The sequence below is a fragment of the Myotis brandtii genome, unplaced genomic scaffold (assembly GCF_000412655.1).
Source record: "Myotis brandtii unplaced genomic scaffold, ASM41265v1 scaffold411, whole genome shotgun sequence".
NCBI classification, from domain to species: Eukaryota; Metazoa; Chordata; class Mammalia; order Chiroptera; family Vespertilionidae; genus Myotis; species Myotis brandtii.
In genome coordinates this window covers 662950-685939 of record NW_005365804.1, presented here as the reverse complement: position 1 = coordinate 685939, position 22990 = coordinate 662950, and the positions used below count along the sequence as shown (strand labels likewise).

At 39.2% G+C, this 22990-nt stretch overlaps 1 protein-coding gene across 7 annotated transcripts in view; it reads right to left on the bottom strand.

Moving 5' to 3' along the window:
• Positions 1–22990, bottom strand: part of CNOT1 (CCR4-NOT transcription complex, subunit 1) — a 70320-nt gene that overhangs the window by 45806 nt on the left and 1524 nt on the right. For all 7 annotated transcript variants that reach the window (XR_001363526.1, XM_005873493.2, XM_005873495.2 and 4 more), the window contains exons 2-8: positions 10389–10663; positions 4524–4631; positions 3857–3955; positions 3420–3488; positions 3281–3335; positions 2383–2586; positions 1358–1526 (exon numbers count right to left, since the gene is read on the bottom strand). Coding sequence is in view for 6 of the 7 variants with exons in the window: in XM_005873493.2 (XP_005873555.1) it covers positions 1358–1526; positions 2383–2586; positions 3281–3335; positions 3420–3488; positions 3857–3955; positions 4524–4631; positions 10389–10490 (806 nt within the window). In the remaining variant the exon portion in view is untranslated. The remainder of the gene's footprint in view (positions 1–1357; positions 1527–2382; positions 2587–3280; positions 3336–3419; positions 3489–3856; positions 3956–4523; positions 4632–10388; positions 10664–22990) is intronic.

The following is a 22990-nucleotide window of genomic DNA, read 5'->3' as shown; positions in this document are numbered from 1 at the left end:
ACTGAGGGGGGGGGGGCAGGCATCTATGTGAGAGCAAAACATCGATTGGTTGCCTTTCGTATGTGCATGGACCGGGGATCAAACCCACAACCCAGGTATATGGCATCACCAGTAATTGAACAGGCAACCCTTCGGTGCACAAATAACTGAGCCACTCCAGCTGGGCTGAATAAGTTCCTCTTTAAAATACTGATATTCACCCTAGCCGGTTTGGCTCAGTGGATAGAGCATTGGCCTGCGGACCAAGGGCACATACCTTGGTTGTAGGCTCCTACCTGGTCGGGGCTTGTTCAGGAGGCAACCAATCGATGTCTCTCACATGAATGTTTCTCTCTGTCTTTCCCTCTCTCTTCTACTCTCCCTAAAAATCAATGGAAAAATATCCTCGGGCGAGGATTAGCAAAAAAAAAAAAAAGAAGAAGAAGAAAATACTCATATTCGAGGTAAGTTTAATTGTTACGGTATGTACAAAGCCTTAAAATACATCCTAACTTTTCACTTTGCATCTTGAAGTTTAATTAAACAGAAGTTTTATGCCAGGTATATACACACACAACAAATATACATACTTTCAACCGTAAGTGGAAATGTGGTTTATATGAGTTTTAAAAACATTATAAAAATTACACGTAACGTCAAATCAAAGTACATTAATGCCCTTAATAACTTACTCTCACAAAAATATTAGCAATCTATGATATTACAGTTGTAAGTCCTACTCACTTCCTTTGGTGCCCCTGGCAGGTGAGAAAAATGTGCAAGAGCAGGGTATAAAAAAGGCAGAAAAGGAAGGAGGTAGAAGGTGGAAGATGAAGGTACAGTGAGGAAATTCCATGTGGGGGCAGGGAGGAGAAACAATTGCCTCAGGAGACACACCTCTCTTGGCAACTAGGTTAGGCACCTGTGGTGTCTACATTTGAGGAGGATAGGAAGAGGCGAGAAGAGAGAGAAATTTGGCCCCCAGGATAATTATTGCTGCCACCAACACTAGTATGTGGAAGATTAAATTTTAAGCAAATTCTTTTTTTAAAAATATATTTTATTGATTTTTTACAGAGAGGAAGAGAGGGATAGAGAGTTAGAAACAACGATGAGAGAGAAACATTGATCAGCTGCCTCCTGCACACTCCCCACTGGGGATGCGCCTGCAACCAAGGCACATGCCCCTGACCGGAATCGAACCCGGGACCCTTGAGTCCGCAGGCCGACGCTCCATCCGCTGAGCCAAACCGGTCAGGGCTTTAAGCAAATTCTTGAGAGGAAAGTTGGTAATACATTAAGTAATCTTAAGAGCTTGCTTTAAAGAATTACACTGTGATTGACACAAGAGTAATCAATTTAGTGTTTTGCTACCAACCTTGCACAAAAGCCATAGCCTACTTCTTGCATGAAATCAGCCAAAGAGCTCTCCATCATGGTTTTAGCTACCCCTCCAGAATCAGGCAGGATCCTGTCCATTAGAATGTCCCGTTTTTCAGGGTATAAAAGTGGTGCAAGCACCACGGGACAGCGTTCCTGGGGAAAATCTAAGGAAGGAAAAAGAAAAACGTTACAAGTGCTATGCTAATTAAAAAACAAACTATTCTCTTTCACTCTCTCTCTTAGTCCTTCAAACCTGACTCTTCCACAAACTTATATTCAAATCAAAAATCTGTTCAGTTTTTCCACACCAGCTTCAATTCCAAAATTTGAGTGTTTTTATAGCACAGCAATTAATCAGTGTATTTTCCATTTTGTATATTATGGACCCAGTATCTACTGACCAATTCACACTCTAAGTATTACTTTAAACTTTCATGATATAGCTATCAATTCCAATAAAAGGAAGGCATCAGAAATAAATAATTCAAATATCAGAATCTATTTAAATTAAGTGGAAAACTTGAATATTAAACTATATAAACAAATTAACAGGAAAAATGGATACAGGCTGGTCCACTATCAAAGATTTGCCTTAAAAAAAGACTACTTTTCTCTCTAAAAGAAGAATCAGAGGAAGAAAGGATGGTGATAGAAGGAGCTATCTTAGCCTAACAATGCCAGTAGCCAAGGAATTAAAGTATGTCAAAAGTGACTAATTTTTCAAACTAAAAAGAACGATAGATATAGTCTCTGTGTCCCCAAGGGACAAAAAAGCCTATATGGAAATATACCACTTCTTAAAACTGAGGCTGTATTTATATAACAAGATTATTGATGAAGTTAGGTTCATTTTATACCTTTCCTACGAGGCTTTTATCACTTTCATATTTTAAGTTATACAATACTCACTTCCTTAAAAGATTACCAACTTAAGAACAGAAAGGTAAAGCAGCCTTCACTTATATCCTAAACTCGTCATCCAAAGAAATAAACCTTTGCAGGCTACAGGCACTCCTTTACCTCTGCGCAGTGTCTTAAGAAAAGCGTCTATCTGCTCCTGTCCAACTCCGAAGGCTCCCTTCTGCCCAAAGAGGAGATGGGAGAGGAGGAGGTGTAGCACCTCTATTGCTATATCTTGGAAGCCACCTTCTTGATTTCCACTGACGTCTGCGTCAATGTAAGAACGCAGAAGGTCTGGGAGCTTCTGTTTGATAAACTGGGCAGCTAGAAGTCAGGTAAACAAAAACCCACAAGTTATTTTTGCACCGTAACAGGAAAAAGATCACATACCATCAAAATATAGATGACATCATTATCATTCACTAACTCAGGGGTCCTCAAACTACGGCCCGCGGGCCACATGCAAATACAAATATTGTATTTGTCCCGTTTTGTTTTTTTACTTCAAAATAAGATATGTGCAGTGTGCATAGGAATTTGTTCATAGTTTTTTTTTAAACTATAGTCCGGCCCTCCAACAGTCTGGGGGACAGTGAACTGGCCCCCTGTTTAAAAACTTTGAGGACCCCTGCACTAACTCATCCTTCACCCTCTAATGTTTTCATAGATCTAATACGGTAGGTATTAAAATAAGAGACCAACTGCCAGGGACGGGGGGGAGGGGAAAATGAAGAGTTGTCTCATGGAGTATAATGTTTCAGTTTTGCAAAATGAAGAAATTCCCAACATCTGTTACACCACAGCGTAACCATAGTTAATACTACTAAACTACACACTTAAAAGTGGTTATGAAAGGTAAATTTTATGTGTTTGTGCCATACATGCATACATATATACACAAGACCAAAAAAATTCTTACATTATCCTTATCCTCTAAATCTACAACTATGCAACCTTAAGATTCAAAAAACTCATGGACTTTAAAGAATCTAGGCTCCTTAGGGAAAAGAGAACTTACCAAAACCTCTGAGATCTGAGCTGGAAGAATTCAAGAGGGCAAGGCCAAAAATTACCTGAAACAGTAAGGGTTAGATTAATCAGTCAAATAGCTGTTTTAAATTTAATTTTGCCTACATCTCTTTTCTTAAATCACTTACCTCTTGTACTTTGCTTAACTTGAGAACTTTACTTAGCTGGGCAAATAAGTGGGGTGCAGGCTTTAAACTCTGAAACAAACCAAACTTTATTTTAAAACAAGAACCTACAATTTTCAAAAAGTTTATGAAAGCACATATTCACCCAATTATAGAACTACATGGAGTCACATAATTCTGTAGTGCTGCTAGAAACAATACACCATGTCCCAGAACTGTGGAATGACGAGCTTAAGCCTTCGTATGATCTGGTTTTAGTAAGATTTTCTATTTACTATCAAACTATCTTGACTTTGTTAGAAAGCTACAAAAACCCCAACTTAACTACTTAAAAATTTTAAATTAAAGTATGACATTATGAGAACATGGTTTATGGCATTTTTAGAAGCCTACTAAGAGATCACATTCTTAGAACTACTAAAGACAAAAACAATACCAACCTTCTGATAGTGCAATGGATTATCAATGGCATAGGACAACGTAGAGATAAAATTTGGCTTTGTAATCAGCGAAGCACACTCCTGAATCAGAAACTGAGTCTTTAAAAATAAAAAAATACATTTTCATCAGCATTAACAGTTATATTGCAAATAGCAGAGGTACTCAAAACATTAAAGTATAATCCAGTATTATGCACTATTTCTACATTATCAAAAGCTGCTCTTTAGAAATCCCTTTAAACTACTTAAAGTATATTAGCAACAAGTGTTAAACCAAACCAAAATCTCTACAGAATAGAGTACACTGACAGGATAATTATAAGGACAGTTCTGACAAACTGTTACCAGATTGAAAATAAAGCCAAAGAAATTCAATCTAAAACAAGAGATCTCCCCTCTGCCTCATTTACTTGTCAAGCAAGACTTCCCCACATTCCTGCTGTTCTTCAGGCAGATCTGATCTCCAGCTCGCTAAGCCTGAACTAGGTGCTGTAAGGGTCTGCAACCAGGCAGGAGAAGGGAGGCCAAAAAGGGGGGAAGTCCCAATAACTTTTAGCCATTCAGCTAAGATTACTTCTGGATGCTCTTTGTATGACTTTCTACATACACTATGCTCAAAATGCAATTCATTCAATCTAAGTCAACAAACTTGTTAAGTCCCAAATACCTGATGAAAATCTTTGCCACTGCTTTTACCATCGCCACTGAAATCCACATGCGAAAATAGGCAGCGTAATAAATGCCTGTCTGCCTCAGGACCGTGCCGATTCACAATCTAAAATGACCAAAAAAGTTTGTACTCAACATTGAGAGATTTAAAAAAACAACAACAAGCTTTAGGAGAAAATCCCAAGTTACATTAATGCAGCGGTTCTCAACCTGTGGGTCGCGACCCCTTTGGGGGTCGCCTAAATACATCCTGCATATCAGATATTTACATTACAATTCATAACAGTAGCAAAATTAGTTATGAAGTAGCAACGAAAATAATTTTATGGTTGGGGGTCACCACAACATGAGGAACTGTATAAAGGGTCGCGGCATTAGGAAGGTTGAGAACCACTGCATTAATGGTTCATTTTGGAGTAAGAGTTATAGGAATTACTGAGATGGTGTTACCAATATTTTAAAATTAAACATTTCTAAAATGTTTCTTACAGTCACTGGCAGGAAGTACAGAAGAAAAACTACCAATAAATAGCTCATATAATTGCTTTGGTCAACATCTACTCTGAAAAAATCAAGTAATATAAATGACATGTAGTAAGAATACTTTTAAGGTTGTAAGGCAAAATTTTTTAACAAACTGGACTCACAAGAGCATCACTTTTTCTATGCATTACTTTTACCTTAAAAATGTAACCTGAAATCTAACACAACTGTGCCTCTTTACAATAGCCTACAAGGCAAGGGCCTAAGGAACTGGTCTGATTTTAGTACTTTAGATGCTGCTCCTGTGCTCCATTAGTTTCTTGCTGTTCCTCAAATTTACCAACGTTTGTACTTGCTCTTCCCTCTAACTGCAAAGCTCCAAATAGCTTCAGGATTTGTTCTCTAACTTCCTTTGGTTTCTGCTCTCCTCTTCAGTGAGGCTTTTCGTAATTACCCTCCCTAAAATATGAAGACAACCCCTTAACCGGCTTCACCCTTCTCCATAGTACTTACCACCACCTGATTTTTTCTATGACCCTCACTTTAGACTTTTAAATTGCATAAAAACAGGGAGTTTGTGCAGTTGTGTCTGCTTATTTACATCTAGGTTAGAAAAGAGCTTAGCACACTGTATGTGCAGAGTAATCATTTATTAAATGCTACAATATAACTAACTATTTAAATACCTATTTTGGGCTAAATTGGTACTGAGCCCCAATCTTCAACAACCCTGCCAAAAATGACTTCTTTTTAATATATACATACATACATATTTTTTTATTTTTTTTTATTGATTTCAGAGAGGAAGAAAGAGGGAGAAACATCAATGATGAGAGAGAATCATTGATCGACTACCTCCTGCACCCCCTACTGGGGATCGAGCCCACAACCCAGGCATGTATCCTTGACCAGAATCCAACCTGGGACCCTTCAGTCCGTAGGCCGACACTCTATCCACTGAGCCAAACCGACTAGGGCAACGACTCCCATTTTATAGATGAAGAAGTGGACACCTATACCAGACTCCATGAGCCTAAAATTCAATTGTCTGTGAATTGGGGAATCTGAATTCACAGTCCAATTCCAAAGCCTATGCTTTTTCCACTGTATCATGGTAATTATGTGATAGCTGGCAAAGTTAACTTATTTTAGTTTCAATTTTCCCAATCCGGAAAAATGTAGGAGTTGTGTAAAACCAATTTCTACATTTCCCCACAGATATCTTAAAGTTAAATCCACGTAATCAGATAATAAGAACCTCTGACCCTAACCAGTTTGGCTCAGTGGATAGAGCGTCAGCCTGCGGACTGAAGGGTCCCAGGTTCGATTCTGGTCAAGGGCATGTACCTTGGTTGCGGGCACATCCCCAGTAGGGGGTGTTCAGGAGGCAGCTGATCAATGTTTCTCTCTCATCGATGTTTCTAACTCTCTATCTATTCTTCTCCCTTCCTCTCTATAAAAAATCAATCAAATATTTATTTTTTAAAAATAAATAAATAAGAACCTCTGCAATTCTAAAGATTATTGTGAACCAATTCCCAATGTTGGTTTTGTGGGTTCTTACCGTTGCTTAAATTCTATAAAGGCAGAGATTTTTCCTATCTCCTGGAATGCTGAAGACATTATCTTAAAGAGCCAATTCAATTTTAAAAAATTAACCTATGCTCCAACCAAACAGACCTTACCCTCAAAAGAGCAAAAATATCTGGTTTAACAAATATTTGAGTACAAGCCAGACACCCCCAAGATACAAGCAAATACAGCAGTAGAGGAGATCAATTGGTTCCATAGCTCTCATAAAGTACATTTTTGAGGGGAAAGAAAAGCACAGGCAAAGAATTTCTGATAATATTAACTGTCGTATGGAGAAAATAAAACGGGGATATGTGATCTTGATGGGAGAGGGGCAGTACCTCAGAAGAAACCTTCCCTAAAGTCGTAACTTGTAAGCTGAGATTTATAATACTGAGGTGATAACCACAGAAGAGCTAAAGGAACAGCATTTGAGAAGAACGCCAAAGGGAATCAGGGGACCAATCATGGTTAACGAGCATACTGACTTCTCTGGTACTGTTATACCAATCAAAACAATGGAAGAAACATTCCATTAGTCTGCCAATAATAAAAAAATCATCATTGAAGTTTTCGTTTTAACTAGGATCAGCAAAATTTCACAAATATCCCCTTTTATCCTTACATTTATTTTGATAATATTTTATAATTTCACAATAGCTTTTACAGCCCCTCAATCGTCACCACAACCCTAACATATATAGACAATACCAGGTTATTATACATTAAGTAGGTGTTTTGTTTTGCTTTGTTTTTTAAGTCAAGGTTGCAATGACTAAAGAGAAATGCCACACATATCCTGCTGGCTGATGGTAGGGATCACAGGGTGTGCTTTATGGCTACTAGGGAAATGCAATATTCCTTCTGTGATATCATGCAGTCTGTCCTTCACTATGAGCAACTGTTTTTTCTTCTACAACCAAAGTGGTATTATAAAAACAAGATCTTGGATTGCAAATATGCTGAAATAAGATTTTATTGATCCCATATGATTAAGCCCTAGACATTTTTGCTTAAAATTACCCCATTCCACCCATTGGGCAGGGGAAAGCAATGAAATAATTCCAAGTTTTAGGTAACTACCTTACAGTCTATTAGTAAATCTTTAGGCTATATTAAAAATAAAGTAACTATATCAAAAGCATTCTACAGTACTTCTGTAGTGATCTGATCTGTGGTAAGAGTAACACATTCTCACCTAGGAATCACATATTATAAGAGGGACAATAACAAATAGTGCATCTAGTCAGAAAATCATATGGAATGGTTGGGAAACTGGGGCACTATTTGGCCTAGAGAACACACATGAGGGAAGATTAAAGACAATTATGTGAAGGGTATTTGTATGAAATATTAAAATTTTTAACCCACACATTTTAGCTCATTATAAAGAAATTTCTACTAATCCCTAGCTCTCTTAATATTTTTCTAAATCCTTATCTGGTTGGTATATTGATAAAGCCAAGATTATCTGAGAAATCATGCCTTTAACCTCAGCTCCTAAAGACAGATTTAAAAAAAAACAACAGGAACACATATATGGGCATTTTCACATAAGCTCAAGAAAAATACAAAATCTAGCCTAACAAATGATGTCAAAGGTGCCAAAAATGTCCAAGAATCTATATCATTATACAGTACTAGATTGCTAAAGTTTAAATTGAAGACATTAACTTCCTACATACAATGATTAGTTATAGAAACTGGAATAGACTATGTCTAAATATATATATATATATGTGCTCCATACAAATAATGAAACATTTTCCTAGTTGTTAAGCTTGTTAAATATATTAGAACTCTTTAAAATATTCATTCCAGGTTTTCATTGTATTACATGGATGAATACTTTGGGCTATTTTACAAAAAAACAGTGCATCTATTCAAAACAGTATAATATATTGAAAAGAACATGAAAACAAATTTTGGCAGCAAATATAAAGGGTTACTTCTAACACATAAAACATTAATTTAAGGACAAAAATGTCCAACTTATAAATAAAAGATGGTAGAACTAAGAGTACTTCTCTCTATTCTAATCTCTCAAATTTTTAAAAAATTCCATTTTCAACAAAACATTCTATTTTAAGAAGTGGTCCAGATGAGGTATGACAGATAGCTCATTTTTACCACCTCAAATGACAGACCAAATGCAGACTTCCACTTGGGGCTAATAAATCCAGAAATAAAAATGTTTAGAGACATAATTATGCTTTGTTCAAGAGATGAATCTGGAGCACAAATGAACCTTGAAAAACAGATTGTCCATTTAGAGACACAGATCAATATACAGAAATTGCAGAATGGCACAGGAGACAGAACTGAGGGAACCACCAGGTTTAAGCTGCCTCTTTTAATGTCTGTGAGCAAACCAGCTAGCCAAAGGAGAATGCTGAAGAAAAAGAATAAGAGGCACCTATTACCAAATATGAAAACAGAAATTCAGACTAACCCAACACACTTCCCCACATTTAAGTATCCTCAAGACTGTGTCTTATGTGTGTGTGTGTGCATATATATACACATATATACATGTAAACTAGAGGCCCTCGCAGCCCCAGCTTTGTCCAGAAGGACGCCCAGAAGGTCATTCAGCTGTCCGGTCTAATTGGCATATTATGCTTTTATTATTATAGATAACTGAGCTGGTTTAAAGATGAGCAAAAACAAACACTCAACATGGAACCTATTTGAAGAAACTAAAACAAAGAAAAACAAGACAGGTAAAGAACAACATTTCAAATAAACAGAAAGAGTTCAGACATATAGTATTCCATACTCTCAAAGTAATTATAGAACTGTTTTGTTTTTTAAGAGGAAAGTCCTCAAAAAGGTGTAACACTGGTTCAAAGATAAGATGACAAGAAAATGAACACAAACTTGCAGTGTTTAGTAAACATAAGGCAAAAATCTTACAGAAAAGATAATCCCCGAACAATTGATATTCAATCCACAAGAGAAGAAATGAAAAATACTAGGGGGTGGGGAGCTTTTTTAAGGGGAAGAGATCAACCAAAGGACTTGTATGCATGCATATAAGCCAAACCAATGGACACGGACAACAGGGGGATGAGAGTATGAGTGCGGAGGAGGGGGGGGGGGTTGGGGGTTAATGGGGGGATGAGGACACATTTGTAATACCTTAACTAATAAAAAATAAATAAATAAAAGAAATGAAAAATACTAAAAAACTAATGGATCAATAAAACATGGAATACCCACAAAATGGACTAAAAGGAACGAGGTACTGACTGAGTCAGGCTCCAAGATGATGACCCTTGAAAGGAAGCAAAGTGAAAGAAGAGACACAGAAGTCCACATTTGGAATGATTCCATTTATATAAAATGTCCAAATCCACAGAAGTAGAAAGTAGATAAGTGGCTGCCAGGGGCTGGAGTGAAGGGGAAAAGAAGAGCCAACTGCTAATGGATTGAGGTGTTTCTTTTTAGGATGATGAAAACAGTCTGGAGTTAGATGGTGATGGTTGCACAATTATGTGAATCTACTAGAAAATACTAAATTTTATATTTTAAAAAGGTTGAGTTTTATAGTTCGTGAGGTATATCTCGTTTTTAAATGTAAAAAAAAAAAAGGGAATAGATCAACACAAATTAGATATGTAATAATTTTTACCAAAAATAAATCTGTGAATTCCATAAAAAAAAAGGGATAAAATTATGTATTAAGCTGAAGTCACCTGAAATAAGGGGCAAAAGTTAGATATTTCTCATGCAACATACCCACATAAATTCCCAATTTTCTTTCTACTGCGTAATCATTCCTTTAATGGTACTTGTGTTTACTTACATGCTGTATTTCCTGCTGGCTGGCTCGGTAGTTTTTCTTGGTTAAATTGTCCACCAGGTAGCTGATTTGAGACAAGGCCAGCGAGAGCGAGTCAAGATTCATTGCTGGTTGGGGCGGAAGCAGGCGGCCGAGCCCGGCGCAAAATCACCATTATTCCCCTTTAGTCACCTCAGAGGCAGGTTAATGCTTTCCTTGTAATTAGCCTATATCTGGTGTCGTACAGTGTCGTCAGTTCTTCTTTACCAGGGGTCTTACTCTGTTCTGAAACATGGCACCTGTTTAAAAAAAAATTCAATTTTTAAATTATATTTAATTATATTTTTATTAGGGGGAAAAATGGTTAAATAACCTTCACCTCTCCATCTTAGTACCTGTAATACTAAGAAAGAAAAAAGTGAATTAAGATGCCTCAACCACTACTGATTTTAAAATCCAAGTTTTAAAATCAGGTGGGGCCAGTATAAAAAGAAAATACACCTTGACCCTCGCCCCCTCCCCCCAAAAAACTGCTACAAGAAAACATAGGGAAGAAGCTCTTGGACATAATTTTTTGGATATAACACCAAAAGCACAACAAAAGAAAAAAAATCAACAAGTGAGACTAGATCAAATGTAGAGAGTTCTACACAATGAAAGAAACAATGAAAATGGAAAGTCAGCCTATGGAATTGGAGAGAGTATTTGCAAACCATGTTTCAGATAAGGGGTTAATCCAAAATTTATAAAGAACTCACACAATGCAATTAAAAAAGCAAACTCAAATTAAATATGGGTGAAGAAACTAAACAGACATTTTTCCAAAAAAGACATCCAATGGCAAACAGGTACATGAAAGGTACTAAACATCACTAAACATCAGAGAAGTGCAAATCAAAACCAGGATGAGATATCAACTCACACCTGTAAGAATGGCTATCAACAAGAGATGGCTCCGGTCTGATTCCTGGTCAAGGGCACATACCTGGGTTGCAGGTTCAATCCCCACCCTAGTCATTGTCTGAGCTCTCGCGTGCGTGGTGCATGTGTGCGTGCGTCCGTCTCCCACCTTCCTTTATCACCCGCCCTCTTCCAACCTCTCTTAAAAAAAATATCCTCCACTGAGGATTAACAATAAAAGAATCAACCAATGAATGCATCAATAGGTGGTTAGGTGATAAAGAAGTTGATGTGTATGTGTCTCTCTTTGTGTCTCACATGTGTATGTATCACCCTTGCGCCTCTCTTGTTTTTCAAATCAATTCTTTAAAAAATGAATGTATCCCTGGCCAGTTTTTTGGCTCAGTGGTTATAGCATTGTCCCTTGGACCTAAGGGGCTTGGGTTTGATTCCCGGTCAAGGGCATGTACCTCAGTTGCAGGTTCAATCCCTAGCCTGGTTGGTGCCCAAGCAGGAGGCAACTAATTGATGATGTGTCTGTCTCTCTCGCTCTCTCTCTGCCCCCTCTGTTCCCTCTGTACCCCCTCCCCTCCCCTCCCCGCTTCCACTCTAAAAATCAACAGAAAAAATATCCTTACTCCTCAGGTGAGCATTTTTTTAAAAAAAAGTATTTAGCCCTTCAAAGCATAAAATCAACATAAACCTAATTACAGAATGTAGCTCAAGTTCATTAAACTTTGAAAAAAAAATTTTCTTTTAATCCCCACCCGAGGATATTTTCCCATTGATTTTCAGAGAGAGGGAAAGACAGAGAAAAATATCCATGTGAGAGAAATACATCAATTGATTGCCTCCTGCACGTGCCCTGACTAGTGTCGGGGAGGAGCCTGTAACCAAGGTACGTGCCCTTGACCAGAATTGAACTCAGGACCCTTCGATCCGAAGGCCAATGCTCTATCCACTGAGCAGAACTGGCTAGGGCTGAAAATATTTTAATTGGAAAATTTTACCATTATCATCCTTCATTTTATCAGGATTATATAAAATGCCCCAAATCATCCTCTACCAGTTTACTCCAGTGTACCATATAAACATCATCTGCTAAAGGTAGCCCTCTTACCAGTTCCAACATACCAACCTAACTATATACATTAAATGCTATAAAACACACACACACACAAAAGGAAACACTCACCTCAAGTGCCTAATAGAATACAGAATTTATTATAATGCTATGCAACTAAGACAACTGTGTATAAGAATGGGGAAAGAGGCCAGCCGACGTGACTCAGTGGTTGAACATCCACCTATGAACCAGATTCGATTCTGGTCAAGGGCACATGCCAGGTTGCGGGCTCGATCCCCAGTAGGGGGCATGCAAGAGGCAGCCGATCAATGATTCTCTCATCATTGATGTTTCTCTTTCTCTCCTTTCCTCTCTGAAATCAATACAAATATTGTTTTTAATAAATACAAATTTAAAAATATAAATTATAAAAATAAATAAAAGGATAATTTAAAAAAAAAGACTCAGACGACATGCTTCTGGGTCGGGGTTTCATAGATAGCAGAGCAGGCTGCCTCGCTGCGATCTATTAAAAGGCAGCCCTTGACACAAGGGTTTGTAAAAAAATTAAAAAAAAAAAATGGGGAGGAGAGAAGACCTATTTAAAATGCTGATTCCCCACCCTTTCCAGTTTGGCTCAGTGGATAGAAAAATGTCAGCTTTCGGGCTAAGGGTCCCAGGTTCGATTCCAGTCAAAAGTACGTACCTCCATTGCAGGCTCTTCCCTGGCCGGGGCATGTGCAGGAGGCAACCAATGGATGAGTTTCTCTCACATCGATATTTCTGTCCCTCTCTTCTACTCTCTCTAAAAATCAATGGGCCCAGCTGCCATGGCTCAGTGGTTGAGCATTGACCTAGGAACCTGGAGGTCACAGTTTGATTCCCAGTCAGAGCACATGCCCATGTTGTGGGCTCCATCCCCAGTGGGAGGAGTGCAGGGGGCAGCTGATCAATGATTCTCTCATCACTGATATTTCTATCTCTTTCTCCCTCTCCCTTCCTCTCTGAAATAAATAAATAAATAAACCGGAGTGGGCCACATGTGAGGACTACCTCCCATTTTTCTTAAAACCAAATAAATAAATATAAAAATCAATGGAAAAATATCCTTGGGTAAGGATTAAAAATAATATTAATTTTTAAAATGCTGATTTCTAAGCACCACCTTACATCAAAAGAATCAAAATCCTGGTGGGAAGTACAGGACATGGTATTTTGAATACACTCTGCAGGTGATTCTTAGTGCATTTTACATATTTTTTCAAAAAATACTTTTATTGATTTCAGAGAAGAATGGAGAGGGAGTTAGAAACATTAATGATGAGAATCATCAATGGGCTGCCTCCTGCATGCCCCCCACCACACACACACACACACTTGGGATTAAGGCAGCAACCCGGGCATGTGCCCTGGTTCTTAGGTCGACCCTCAACCAATGAGCCACACCAGACGGACTTAGTGCATTTTAATGTTTAAGAACCACTGACCTGCCCTAGCCGGGTTTGGCTCAGTAAATAGAGCTTGGCCTGCGGACTGAAGGGTCCCAGGTTTGACTCTGGTCAAGGGCACATGCCCAGGGTGCAGGCTCAGTCCCCAGCAGGGGCGTGCAGGAGGCAGCCAATTATTGTTCTCTCTCATCACTGATGTTTCTATCTCTCTCTCCCTCTCCCTTCCTCTCTGAAATCAATAAAAAAAAAAATTTGTAATAAATAAAATAAAATAAAATAGACCCAATGATCTCTGCCTAATACTTACACCCTTATATAATTACAATCCCCTTCCCTTAAGTGTGGGCAGGACCCTTAATACATATGGCTTTGAAAGAAGATAACAGAAAGTCATTCCAAGATTAAGTTACAAAAGACTGACACTGGCATCTGAGAATTAGAGAAACAATAATAAACATCTTACGCCCTGACCAGTTTGGCTCAGTGGATAGAGCATCAACCTGCAGACTCAAGGGTCCCAGGTTCGATTCCAGTCAAGGGCATGTACCTTGGTTGCGGGCACATCCCCAGTGGGGGGGTGTGCAGGAGGCAGCTGATCAATGTTTCTCTCTCATTGATGTTTCTAACTCTCTATCCCTCTCCCTTCCTCTGTGTAAAAAATCAATAAAATATATTAAAATAATAATAATAATAATAATAAACATCTTACAAGAAAGGACAGCAGCACCAAAAAGAACTACCCTGCCCAAACACCAACAGTACCCTTTTTAGAAAAATGGCTTTTGCATCTACTTTCTGTAGGGTGGATTCCAAATTTGGTTTTCCACAAACTTAACACAAAGCCAAGCACAACTTAAATCTACCAAACGGTAAGAGTATATGGCTTGCCCTAACCGGTTTGGCTCAGTGGATAGAGCGTCAGCCTGTGGACTCAAGGGTCCCAGGTTCAATTCCGATCAAGAGCATGTACCTTGGTTGCCCAATAGGGAGTGTGCAGGAGGCAGCTGATCGATGTTTCTCTCATGGATGTTTCTAACTTTCTATCCCTCTCCCTTCCTCTCTGTAAAAAATCAATAAAATATATTTTTTAAAAAAAGAGTATATGGCTTATGTGAAGTGGCTACCACTTCTCAGAGCAAGTTTAAGCATTACTATTAACTCAATCAAATATTTATTGAGTGCTGGCTATGTGTCAAATATCTGAGGTACATACATCCCTGCATTCCCACTGTAAGGGAAAAATAGTAATCATACGAAATTATGAAGCATTTTAGGAGATGCTAATATGAAAAAAGAAAAACTATAAGGTAAAGGTGAACCAAATGTGTGTGGGGGTGGGAAGAGGGGGGTGCTGCAATTTAAGTAGGGTGGTCAGAGTGAGCCTTATTGGAAAGTACAGTATTTGAGCAGATTTGAAGGAACTGACGGTACAGCCATACACACATCTGAGAAAAGAACGTTCCAGGCTGGTTTGGTTCAGTGGATAGAGCGTCGACCTGCACACTGAAAGGTCCCGGGTTCAATTCCGGTCAAGGGCACATGCTGGGGTTGCGAGCTTGATCCCCAGTAGGGGGCATGCAGGAGGCAGCTGATCAATGATTCTCTCTCATCACTGATGTTTCTGTCTCCCTCTCCCTTCCTCTCTGAAATCAATAAAAATATATAAAAGAAAAAAAGAATGTTCCAGGCAGACGGATTGGTGGTCAGTCACTACTAAGGCTTCCTCATGGCATGTACAAGGAAAAGCAAGCAGGCCAAATTGTAGCCAAAGTAAACTTAGTGAGGGTGGGGGGCGGGGGGAGATTCAGTTGAGGGAAATGAAGAATGCCTGAGGAGGTACAGGGCAGGACTATATCCTGCAGGTGATGAAAGGACTCTGTTTGGCTTTTACTAAAGACAAATGGAGAATCAATGGATGATCTTGAACAGGATGACATGATATTGCTTTTAAAATCACTCTAGACGGTGAACTGTGAATAAACTGTAGGGGAGAGCAAGGGTAGAAATAGGGTAGGCAATAACACATTAAGAATTAGTCACTTAGGGAGGTAGGAGGGGCAGGGGGGTCAATCAGGGATAAAAGGAGACATATGTAATACTTTAAATTAAAAAAAAAATTAGTCACTTAAACCCAAACATAGAATAAAGAACTCTATACGCTATCTATATATATAAAAGCCAAGTGACCAGAATGACAGGATAACCAGAATGACTGAAACAACTGGAATGACTAAAACAACCGAAACAACCGGTTGCTATGATGCACACTGCAGCAGCCAATCGGCCCCCAACCTCCCGCGGTCCCTAACCCCCCCCCTGCCCCGCCCTGGCCCAGATTGGTCCCCATCGGGATGGGCGGCCAGACCCCACCCGTGCATGAATTCATGCACCGGGCCGCTAGCATATACTATTCCAAAACTAGCTTAGTATATTGAAGTTATCACATCAATGTTTTGTGTTTGCCAAAGTACTCGGAAACTTACTGATTAGGAATGACTAAAAATTTAAACTGAAATACAAGTAATTTTTACAGTTTACCTTCAGACAAACAACCTCAACTTCTGTAATCTTTAGTATATTTGTCGGTATGTAAAGGGAGGAGAAAAATCCTTTAAAAATCTATGCCACTGTCCTGGCCTGTGTGGCTCAATTAGTTGAACACCATCCCGTGCACTGAAGGTTTGTTAATTAGATGCCTGGTCAGGGCACATACCCATGTTTTGAGTTTGATCTCTGATGGGGGGTGTGCAACAGGCAGTTGATTGATGTTTTGATGTTTCACTCTCATACTGCTGTCTCTCTCTCTCTCTCAAAATCAATAAAAAAAAATTTTAAAAAAATCTATGGCATAAGAGTGGATATATATATGGTACACTTGCCTCTCCATTATCCAACTAAAGAATAAAAGCATTAAGTATGAATAATCCAAATCATGGGCATCCCAAACTTATGTATTCCTGGACTTAGAAAAGCCTAGTGTAAAAACGTGTGGTTGTGGGTTTTTTTTTTTAACCCAGCTGGCAAGGGATAAGAAAATACTCAAGGGTAAAATGGCCAACAGGTAGTCAATCAGTTTGAAATGAAAGCTTTGCCAATAATAAAAAATGGATCAAGAGTTGATCCATTATGTCACTACTAGAGGCCCGATGCATGAAATTCATGCAAGAGTAGGCCTGCCTTCCCCCAGCCTCAGGCACCCGGGGTTCCCTCAAAGATGGAGGCCCTGCCAGTCGTGGCCTGAGCCTCCCCCTCTTTCGAGCAATCGTGGATCCCCAACTGATCACCCCACTGGCCAGTAGCCTGAGCCTCCCTCTGCAGGGCGATAATGAGGCTATGGCCGGGCCCCCAAACAATTGCATTGCACCCGCCCTGGCTGGCCTGGCGCCAGTGGGTGTCACAGCGTGGTCCCAGATGGTCATTCCACTGTTCAGTCGATTTGCATATTACGCTTTTATTATATAGGATATAGGATGTCACTTTAAACAAGCAATTTTACTTAATGCAATGAAACTTTATACTAACTTTTTAAAAATGTTTAATGTTTTTAGCCCTAGCCGGTTTGGCTCGGTGGATAGAGCATCGGCCTGCGGACTGAAGGGTCCCAGGTTCGATTCCGGTCAAGGGCATGTGCCTTGGTTGCAGGCACATCCCCAGTGGGGGGTGTGCAGGAGGCAGCTGATTGACGTTTCTCTCTCATCGATGTTTCTGACTCTCTATCTCTCTCCCTTCCTCTCTGTAAAAAATCAATAAAATATATTTTTAAAAAATAAAAAAATAAATAAAATAAAAATGTTTAATGTTTTTATTGATATTAGAGAAAGGGAGAGGGATAGAGAGGTAGAAACACCAATGCCAGAGAAACACTGATCAACTGCCTCCTGCCCCTCCCCTACTGGGGATTCAGCCCTCAACCAGGGCATGCAACCTGACCAGAATCGAATTCTTGATTCATGGGTCCACACTCAATGACTGAGCCACACTGGATGGGCAATACTAACTTTTAAAGAACATTTAATAGCCTGTGTGGATATCTTCTGAATTATATAAGAATTAATCTAACCCATACATCAGCATAGTACAAAATATTGTTCATGTTAGCAAATAAATCCCTTATTTTTAAAAAGGGAAAAAGTGAAGAGAGCCAGAAAGCATGCTTACCAAGTTCCTGGTCTGAAATCTGAATATTCAGAAAAAGGGTCCCAGTAGTATTTGCAAAATTATAAAGTTGTGCAGTATATAATATACTTAAGACTAAAAAATAATAATGGGGAGTATACTTAAGCTACTTTAAAGATAACTATACCAGCCCTAACTGTTTGGCTCAATGGATAGAACATTGGTCTTGGGAACTGAGGGGTCCCGGGTTCAATTTCAGTCAAGGGCAGACTCGATCCACGGTGGGGGGAGTGCAGGAGGCAGCTAATCAATTATTCTCTCTCATCATTGATGTTTCTCTCTCTCCCTCTCACTTCCTCTCTGAAATTATTAAAAATATATTTTTAAAAAATACCTATGCCAAAAGAAAACTTAAATTATGTCAAAATTCAATTTATAGTGCTGAAGAACATTTTAAAACTTAAGTCCCTCCATCCAGTGCACATCTCTCAACAGAAGTACTACAAGTTTTATTACACTGAAGATAAGTAATGACCATTCACAATTATAACAGAAAAGACCATCTTGTTGTTGTTGTTGTTTTTTTTGGGGGGGGGGTGAGGGTGGAGGTAAAGAATGAACAGAGGGGATAAATGGTGATAGAAAAAAATAATTTTTATTTTTCAAGACCATCTTTTTGTCAGGGTAGAGTTTTATATTGTCACACTGTAGGAATGAAAAACTCAAATCTTGTATCTTGTCCTCCAAAAAATTGCTAGGAAAAAAACCTGCATTTTCTTTGGTCACAACTAAGAAAATTTTGTCCAACAAAAACACTGGGAGTATTTCGCAAGGTGTCTGTCAAGTCATTATGCTGTACATCTAAAACTTATATGCTGTTGTATGTTAATTATATTTTAACTGGAGGCCTGGTGCACGAAATTCAAGCACAGGTGCAGTCCCTAGGCCTGGCCAGCAATTGAAGCTCGAGCGTCTGCCATGGAAGGGCAAGTCCCTGCTGATCTCCGGGCCCTGGGCAGCACCTGGGCCTCCACACACTCCCCTCCACCTGAGTCATGGAGCCCAAGTCCCCATGCAGTGATGCAGGGTGCAGTGTGGGCCTCTGGCCGCCCAGCAGCGCCATACAAAGCCGGGCAGGCAGCGCACTCTCCCAGCCGGCTTCGCAGACCTGCTCCTGCACAAACCCACAGGGAGCTCGACCGGCCCCGCTGTCCCGGCAGCTGCAGCTGCGGCCTGGCCTGGCTCAACCGGAAGAGGCTGTGCAGGGGAAGATGCCGTGGGCACCTGGCTCCTCACAGGTGCCCGGCACCTGAGCACATGGGACTTCCCCAGCATGTGAGCCCTGGCGTCCCTGAAGAGGGTAGCAGAGGGAGTGAAAGCAAGCTCAGTGGACACCCCGCATTCTCACCGCACCTCCAAACCCATCACTCCTGCCCCCAGGTAGCCGACGAGAGGTCGCAGCACGTTGCTGACGCCCACCATGTTCCATGCCACCCCCTGGTGGTCAGTGCACATCATAGCGAGTGGTCAAACTCCAGGTTGAATGACCGCCCAAGGGGACAATTTGCATATTAGGCTTTTATTATATACGATAATACAAGGGGGGGGAACCCCACATTGGGAGTAAAGAAAAACATCTCCCTAGGTAATTCAAGAAATTGCCAATTTCTTGAATTGGCATTAATTCAAGAAATGTGTAAACATGAATTCTGTAGAACTATTCATGGAGATAGTCATGATGTTCTTTTTTTAAAATATATTTTTATTGATTTCAGAGAGGAAGGGAGAGGTAGAGAGAGATAGAACCGGGCATGTGCCCTGACTAGGAATCGAATTGTGACCTCCCCTCCTGGTTCATAGGTCGACACAACCACTGAGCCACGCTGGTGGGGCAGTCATGATGTTCTTAAAAATTAAATCCACTAAAGTAAAGTGAATCCTGAACTACAATATTGACCTCAAGACATTTTTATTGCATGATGAACTTTGTCTTTAAAAAAAAAAAAAGTGGTTGACCACATTGCTTATTCACACTTTTTTGGTGAATGATCCAATTTATAGATCTTTCTTTTCCTCGTATTGAATTCAAGCAGTGTGGGAGACAGAATGAACATTAGAGCAAGAGTAGAAAATCTGATCTAACCTTAAACGAAGGAAGTCCACCTCACTTTCCTGGACTTCAGTTTCCTAAAGGATGATACCCTAATTCTGTATGACTAGCTTTCAAAGTGTAACCATTTAAAGACGTCAACACAATTATAAATATGTAGCTCCAAGAAAAAAAGTCTGTGCTCTCAAAGAACAAAATTCAGGGTGTACTCTTTTCCAAGAATGCCATTGAGTGTACAAATGAAGCATCATTCAGTTACCATTCAGGGCAATGGGATATGTGTTTGGGGGAAAGGATAACTCCTTACCCCCCCATAAAATGAGACAGAGAACTTAAAAGGCAATATATGGTGCAGCTAAGTAAAACTGGCCAAGAAGAATATAAGAAATCAATTTTGCTTAACATCAGAGAAAATATTTAAGCACACTTGAGTTTGAGCTCCTATGATGGATAATGTTTTGGTATGTACAAACACTGACATTCCAGTTAAAAGAGGCAAAGATGTACTTGGAAACCACTGTAACAGTCTTGATACAGCATAAAATAGCAACAGGTAGGAAGGAATCAACACTTATACAGCTCCTGGCCAAGGTACTTGAAGGACTTTTGAGCAGAGGCTGGCTATTTTCAAACCAATGATTTAGGTGGCAATTTGGCAGTAAAGAACTGTATTCCTGGAATCATTTACAATTAAGATGCATTCACATATTACTTACATAATTAAAAAAAAACCAATACACAAATGATGGGGAAAAGATACTAGAGATTAGTTAGGAATCTATTGCAACAAAGACAAAGGGTATGAAACGAAGGAGTAACTATTCTTATGATGGGTCTACATCAAATTTAAAAGTAACTGCATTTCTAAACTAGGAACTATAAATAAGTGACAAACTTGCAAATTATCTAAAAGGGAAACTGTTGAGCTCTTAACATGAAGCTTAATAACAGTAACATGGTGTGTTTCAAAATATGCTTTTATTCCACTTAGTTCATATAATTAGTCCAACATCTCAAAAAAGCCCTCTCATTCAACATTTCAGGAATTTCCTTCTAAATGCTAGAACAAAATTAATCAAGACATGTTATCCTGGAGGTTTATGCTAACCTTTCCAGTCTTAAAGACAGAAATGCATTTCTTAAATCTACACCCTACACTCCCAAAGGCTGCATTTCCTTCAATCTCAAGACAGGGTTTCAGATAAAGTCTGCACCTCTAATTACTGACTTCTCAAACAATGCTTTTTAATGAACAATGTCTTTTATTTGCTTCAGCTACATTCTTACAAATGTATGAGTAAAAAGTACATTGAAATAAACTATTGTGTATATATAGGGCACAAAAGGTTTTGAGCCCATGTTAGCTTTGAAACATGGTTCTTAAAAATTGTGCAAACAGAAAAGGAACTGCAGGATTTTTCTATATACAGTATAAGGTCTTAAAAAAGACTCAGTGGGATGCCATTTTGAAACTGCACAGCAGGAAGTTCAGTTTGATCAAAGGGCCATTTAAGAAATGCTTTGGCTAATATTTTTTTATAATGACTAGAAAGTTAGCTTTGGGGTGTTTTGTTTTTTATAAAATAAACATACTACATTCATAAAAGATAGCATTTCAAAATGGCAGGCTACAATTTGTTAATTCAAGAATCATAAACTTCTTACAAAAATTAATGACTTGAAATATTTGAGCATTTAATTAGAATTATTGCAGACAAATTCCCTTCAATGGCATTGAGTGACAAAGGTTTGTTACCTTGTGGAATAAAGGGAAATAAAGACTCAAATTCATAAATTTAAGCTGGTTAAAAAGAAAGCTTTTCGTAACTAGACCAGCATCTCACCAAAAACATACTCTGAAAGAGCAACAAGAATAATTGGTCTTTAAGCATGTTTTGAAGAGCTAACCAAGCATTTCCTCTTCTGTTCTCACAGGCTTTTTGTTTTGCTTTGCTTTTTAATGACTTAACCCAAAGTTATGAGGGTGTCACAGTACTCAGCCTGACAAGATACATGTTTAAACCCCAGTAGAAATTTAGAGACTAGAAGTAAAGAAACTAAGCCAGGAATCCATTGAATGAGTTAGAACCAAGAGCACTTCAGTTCTGTTCCACCTGCGGCTAAAGCTAAACCCTGCCCCCCTAAAACTTCCAAGTTACAATCTTAGGCAAGAAACGGATATCCGTGCAGTTATTAATGGTCAAGTTTTGTGCCTTGGTTCTAAACTTATATTTCCACTCAAGGACTTGGGACCCACACTTGTTGAAAAGTGACAAACTTTCCAAACTATTTTTACCAACAAATTCCAATTTAGTCAGAGCACAACTAGATGCCTGAAACTGTATGTACCAGCAGCCCATTTCCTCCTTACACAAGGTAACAATCTGCAGCGTCCCAAGACATGATTACTTAACCTGTTACCATCTACCTGATTAATAGCTAAAACACCATGCCGCCAATCTTTGAAGGGAATGTCAACTTGGGCCACACATCGCTAACATATTAAGACCCAAACATCGCTAACAAAAACAAGTTTCTTCTTAATCCGTTTGACCTACCTCCTAATTTTTTACTTGTCCTCCCATTTTTTTTCACCCTTATTCCCATCAAATGGATTGTCATAAAGGCAATGTTCAGAATTCCCCGCCCCCCCCCCGCAAAAAACACACCTACACACACACACACAAACACAACACCCACATTACATTCACTTAATTTTTGACTGTTAAAACAAATCCCGCCAAGACGATCCATTTACAGAGACATAAGGAGGGAGGGAGATTAAGTACTGTTACTCAACTTTCCGGGAGAAAACTGACTTTTTTTAGTAGCGTCCTGAGAAACGTGACGATGAATGGGAGTGACTTCGAGGGCAAAAGTTTACTTCTCAGAGTTTGTCTTAGGCACCGTCGCGAACCCCCAGGATCAAGCATGTCCTTTTTCTAACCTGCACCGCTCACTGCTAGAGGGGGCATAACTACGAGGG